Source organism: Heterodontus francisci, chromosome 42, assembly GCF_036365525.1.
Source record: "Heterodontus francisci isolate sHetFra1 chromosome 42, sHetFra1.hap1, whole genome shotgun sequence".
Taxonomy (NCBI): domain Eukaryota; kingdom Metazoa; phylum Chordata; class Chondrichthyes; order Heterodontiformes; family Heterodontidae; genus Heterodontus; species Heterodontus francisci.
In genome coordinates, this window is record NC_090412.1 from 935381 (window position 1) to 941380 (window position 6000).

The 6000-nt window shown below is 58.8% G+C and overlaps 1 protein-coding gene across 1 annotated transcript in view; it reads left to right on the forward strand.

The window, feature by feature from the left end:
- LOC137355309 (pro-neuregulin-3, membrane-bound isoform-like) overlaps positions 1-1372 on the forward strand; it is a 629235-nt gene extending 627863 nt beyond the window's left edge. The window contains exons 8-9 of the mRNA XM_068020295.1: positions 299-493; positions 612-1372. Coding sequence (XP_067876396.1) covers positions 299-493; positions 612-1107 — 691 coding nt within the window. The 3' untranslated portion in view covers positions 1108-1372. The remainder of the gene's footprint in view (positions 1-298; positions 494-611) is intronic.
- Positions 1373-6000: the final 4628 nt, after the last annotated feature.

The following is a 6000-nucleotide window of genomic DNA, read 5'->3' on the forward strand; positions in this document are numbered from 1 at the left end:
TTGAAATATGCAATCCTGCCATTGCAGCCCCCCCCGCCCCACCATCCTCCCCCATCCCCCCACCCTTCCCCAGTGTCAGCAAACTAACAGGGGCTGTAAAAATAGCTGAAAAGGAAGAGAGAGAAAGGCCAGCGAGTGGAATGTGGGGGAAGCATCATCATGGGGACAGAGGTCGAAGGACTCCGGTCTCTGCCCTGCCCTCTTGCCCATGATTACCCGGGTTTGCAGAGCCAGGATTAATCATCCCTCTAAGTATTGTGTAACCGTGTGACCACTGTAACATTCTCATTCGTCTCAGGTATTGTTCATCGTCCTCCCTTAGTCCAAGGCAACTGGGCAGAATGTCATCAAAGGTCAGCCCTGGACCATCACCACCATTAATCCAGAGTTTATTGAGTGGAGTTGTAGAACCCCCAGATTCAAAGTCTCCCAGTGCAAACAGCCAGATCCAAGATCCGCTTCCTACAAGCAAGGATTCCATAGATAACAAAGGGTAGGTGTATCATTTTGTTGTCTCCTCTGTGTTGTTCAGCTGATTGTCTCCTTCACATTGTGAAGATTTATTGTTGACTGCTTGATGAATTTTCACCAATTCTTTTTATTCTTTTTAGACCTACAGTCCCTTGTTGGAAATCTCCTGAGAATTATCTCAATGTTATCCATCCTGCATCCTCCCACCGACCCATCCCGCTCTGTGCTTTAGAGCTGAAAGATAAAGCAGTGGCTGCCCATTGCTGGGCATCCTCGGTTCCTGTAACCCCTTCCATGGGGGAGAAAAGTTGTGTCCAGGTGCAGATGCAGAGTCAGGAGTCCAGCAGCCCTGAGCACCGCCCACACTCCTACCCCCCTGACCTGGTTACTGTCAGTGCACCCAATACCCCACTCCATGCAGCGGAGAGCCAACACGGGGAGATGTTGCTCCAGAGCACACAGCAACAGATCCAGATCTTGGCATTTGCCAATCGAAAGGCCGAGGAATATGAACTGATCAACGAGTGTGAGGAGCGAGCAAGTGAAAATACGGCATTCCTGCCGGTGGTTTCTGGCGAGGAGGTGCCATTTCTGGTGAGAAAGGAAATGTACAGAGACTGCAATTTAGGAAAGTGACATTTCAGTATCTGTACTTTCATTACATTGTGAAACTGGGCAAAGGCGAGAATAATGGGAAAAAAAAGAGAAATTATTTATATGCATTTATTTAAAACATTTAATTAGAAACCAAATAGTCAGTTGCCCCCATAGTGGTTTATGGAAACTATTTTGTATTGTTTTATCAAATAACTTTTCTTTTGTTCTGGTGAAGATCTTAGTGCCTATTATTCCCAGCGGCTGTGTGTACGGGTGTGCTGTCTTTCACCGAATGTAATCTGGATTAAAGGGCGTGAGAGTTACCGCTCTGCTACACCTCCTCACATTCAAAAACGAAATGCTTTTTTGGACATTTGCGCTGCCATTCTGATTGGTCAGGTCCTGGGTTATAAGCTACACTGGACAAAGAGGGTTAGACCTGCAGGTGAGTAACACACTCCTGTCCTGTTGTATGATGCACACTCCAGCTGATCAGCTGGAACCCAGAGTGGGATTAACCTGAGTCTCGTTTAATGGAAAGTTCTGGAATGGCCGCCCCACCCCCCCTCCACCCCGGTCCATAGCAATTAAGTGAATAATAAACGTTTCTGTGCTGAGAAAATAACTCCACCCATATAACAGCGTTCTGCCCCTGCAGGGTAGCTCCAGAAACCCCGGTGTATCAGCATTCTGCCCCTGCTGTTGACCAACGGCATGTGCTGATGGGGATCTGGGACTGCGGGTAATTGCAGGGTTATCAGGGAACTGATGCCAGTTAATGCCCAGTTTTGGTGCCTGGGTCACCCCATCGAGGGGCAGAGAGCTCGAGTTGATAAGTTTGTCTCCTGTTCAGTTGTCCTCTGGCTCTAACTGCAGAGCATTACGAGCGATCAGACCAGCTGTCCACCATTGGACACAGAGGCCGGGTCACAAACGCCAGAAAGAACCCAGAGAGTCAGGAAAATCCAGCCCAGAATTGGCTTCACGTATGGAGTTAATTCAACATAGTTCCAGCAATGAGACTCAATCAGTGTGAACACTGCACTCCCAGAGCACTGCCCCTCCCCCTCCCCCACCATCATCTCCCCCCTCCACCATCTCCCCCACCACTATCGTCCCCTTCCCCCACCCCAACATCACCCCCCTTCCCCCACCCCAACATCACCCCCCTTCCCCCACCCCAACATCACCCCCCTTCCCCCACCCCAACATCACCCCCCCTCCCCCACCCCAACATCACCCCCCCTTCCCCCACCCCAACATCACCCCCCTTCCCCCACCCCAACATCACCCCCCCTTCCCCAACCCTAACATTACCCCCCCTTCCCCCACCCCAACATCACCCCCCCTTCCCCCACCCCAACATCACCCCCCTTCCCCCACCCCAACATCACCCCCCCTTCCCCAACCCTAACATCACCCCCCTTCCCCCACCCCAACATTACCCCCCCTTCCCCAACCCTAACATCACCCCCCCTTCCCCCACCCCAACATCACCCCCCTTCCCCCACCCCAACATCACCCCCCTTCCCCCACCCCAACATCACCCCCCCTTCCCCCACCCCAACATCACCCCCCCTTCCCCCACCCCAACATCACCCCCCCTTCCCCCACCCCAACATCACTCCCCCTTCCCCCACCCCAACATCACCCCCCCCTTCCCCCACCCCAACATCACCCCAACATCACCCCCCCTTCCCCCACCACAACATCACCCCACTTCCCCCACCCCAACATCACCCCCCTTCCCCCACCCCAACATCACCCCCCTTCCCCCACCCCAACATCACCCCCCTTCCCCCACCCCAACATCACCCCCCATTCCCCCACCCCAACATCACCCCCCCTTCCCCCACCCCAACATCACCCCCCCTTCCCCCACCCCAACATCACACCCCCTTCCCCCACCCCAACATCAGCCCCTCTTCCCCCACCCCCTTCCCCCACCACAACATCACCCCCCTTCCCCCACCCCCTCCATCTCCCCCTCACTCCTCCCTCCCCCTCCTTCCTCCCCCTCCATCTCCCCCTCATCATCTCCCCCTCACCCCTCCCCTACCATCTCCCCCTCATCATCTCCCCCTCACCCCTCCGCTACCATCTCCCCCATCATCTCCCTCTTCCCCCTCCATCTCCCCCTCATCATCTCCCCTACCATCTCCCCCTCATCATCTCCCCCTCACCCCTCCGCTACCATCTCCCCCATCATCTTCTCCTTCCCCCACCCCAACATCACCCCCCCTTCCCCCACCCCAACATCACCCCCCTTCCCCCACCCCCCTTCCCCCACCCCAACATCACCCCCCCTTCCCCCACCCCAACATCACCCCCCCCTTCCCCCACCCCAACATCAGCCCCCTTCCCCCACCCCAACATCAGCCCCCTTCCCCCACACCAACATCACCCCCCCCTTCCCCCACACCAACATCACCCCCCCTTCCCCCACCCCAGCATCACCCCCCTTCCCCCACCCCAACGTCACCCCCCCTTACCCCACCCCCCCTTCCCCCACCCCCAACATCACCCCCCTTCCCCCACCCCAACATCACCCCCCTTCCCCCACCCCAACATCACCCCCCCTTCCCCCACCCCAACATCACTCCCCCTTCCCCCACCACAACATCAACCCCCTTTCCCCACCCCAACATCACCCCCCCTTCCCCCACCACAACATCACCCCCCTTCCCCCACCCCAACATCACCGCCCCTTCCATACCCCAACATCACCCCCCCCTTCCCCCACCCCAACATCACCCCCTTCCCCCACCCCAACATCACCCCCCCTTCCCCCACCCCAACATCAGCCCCCTTCCCCCACCCCAACAGCACCCCCTCTTCCCCCACCCCCTTCCCCCACCCCAACATCACCCCCCCTTCCCCCACCCCAACATCAGCCCCCTTCCCCCACCCCAACATCACCCCCCCTTCCCCCACCCCAACATCAGCCCCCTTCCCCCACCCCAACATCACCCCCCCTTCCCCCACCCCCCCTTCCCCCACCACAACATCACCCCCCCCCCTTCCCCCACCCCCCCTTCCCCCACCCCAACATCAGCCCCCCTTCCCCCACCCCAACATCACCCCCCTTCCCCCACCCCAACATCACCCCCCCTTCCCCCACCCCCACATCACCCCCCCTTCCCCCACCCCCCCTTCCCCAACCCCAACATCACCCCCCTTCCCCCACCCCAACATCACCCCCCTTCCCCCACCCCAACATCACCCCCCTTCCCCCACCCCAACATCACCCCCCTTCCCCCACCCCAACATCACCCCCCTTCCCCCACCCCAACATCACCCCCCTTCCCCCACCCCAACATCACCCCCCTTCCCCCACCCCAACATCACCCCCCCTTCCCCCACCCCAACATCAGCCCCCCTGAACCCACCCCAACATCAGCCCCCCTGAACCCACCCCAACATCAGCCCCCCCTGAACCCACCCCAACATCATCCCCCCCTTCCCCCACCCCAACATCATCCCCTCCTTCCCCCACCCCAACATCAGCCCCCCCTTCCCCCACCCCAACATTACTCCCCCTTCCCCCACCCCAACATCACTCCCCCTTCCCCCACCCCAACATCACTCCCCCTTCCCCCACCCCAACATCACTCCCCCTTCCCCCACCCCAACATCACCCATCTTCCGCCACCCCAACATCATCCCCCCTTCCCCCACCCCAACATCACCCATCTTCCGCCACCCCAACATCATCCCCCCTTCCCCCACCCCAACATTACTCCCCCTTCCCCCACCCCAACATCACCCATCTTCCGCCACCCCAACATCACCCCCCCTTCCCCCACCCCAACATCACCCCCTTCCCCCACCCCAACATTACCCCCTTCCCCCACCAACTCCCCCTCCCACCCCCACCATCTCCCCCTACCCTCCCCTTCCCCACCATCTCCCCCTCCCCCACCATCTCCTCTTCACCTCCCTCCCCCCACCATCTCCCCTTCACTCCTCCCTCCCCCTTCCCCCTCCATCTCGCCTTCACTCCCCCCACCCCCTCCATCTCCCCCTCACTCCTCCCTCCCCCTCCTTCCTCCCCCTCCATCTCCCCCTCATCATCTCCCCCTCACCCCTCCCCTACCATCTCCCCCTCACCCCTCCGCTACCATCTCCCCCATCATCTCCCTCTTCCCCCTCCATCTCCCCCTCATCATCTCCCCCTCCATCTCCCCCTCACCCCTCCCCTACCATCTCCCCCATCATCTCCCTCTTCCCCCTCCATCTCCCCCTCATCATCTCCCCCTCCATCTCCCCCTCAACCCTCCCCTACCATCTCCCCCATCATCTCCCTCTTCCCCCTCCATCTCCCCCTCCATCTCCCCCTCCATCTCCCCCTCCATCTCCCCCTCATCTCTCCCCATCTCCCCCTCACCCCTCCCCTACCATCTCCCCCATCATCTCCCTCTTCCCCCTCATCATCTCCCCCTCATCATCTCCCCCCATCATCTCCCCCTCATCATCTCCCTCTTCCCCCTCATCATCTCCCCGTCATCATCTCCCCCTCCATCTCCCCCTCACCCCTTCCCCTACCATCTCCCCCATCATCTTCCTCTCCCCCACAATGCACAAGGCTTCACATGTCACCGGACGCTGCGAGACCTGTGATCTCACCAATGGTGTTGGGGTGATTTAATCGGAGCCGGTGATCAGGGTCCATTCATCACACAAACTTGTTGGATCCCATGATGTACGGATTAAAAATAATTTAAAAACTTCTTTGAGCCTCTTCCATTCTGCCTTGATCACAGATGTTCCTCAAAATGTTTCTTGCTGGTGGTTTCTCTCTTTCTCATTTATGGGATGTGGGCATCATGGCGAGGACAGCAAGTATTGCCCATCCCCAACAGCCCTTGAGAAGCTGGTAGTGAGCTGCATCTTGAACTGCTGTAGTCCATGTGAGGTAGAAACAAAGAAAAT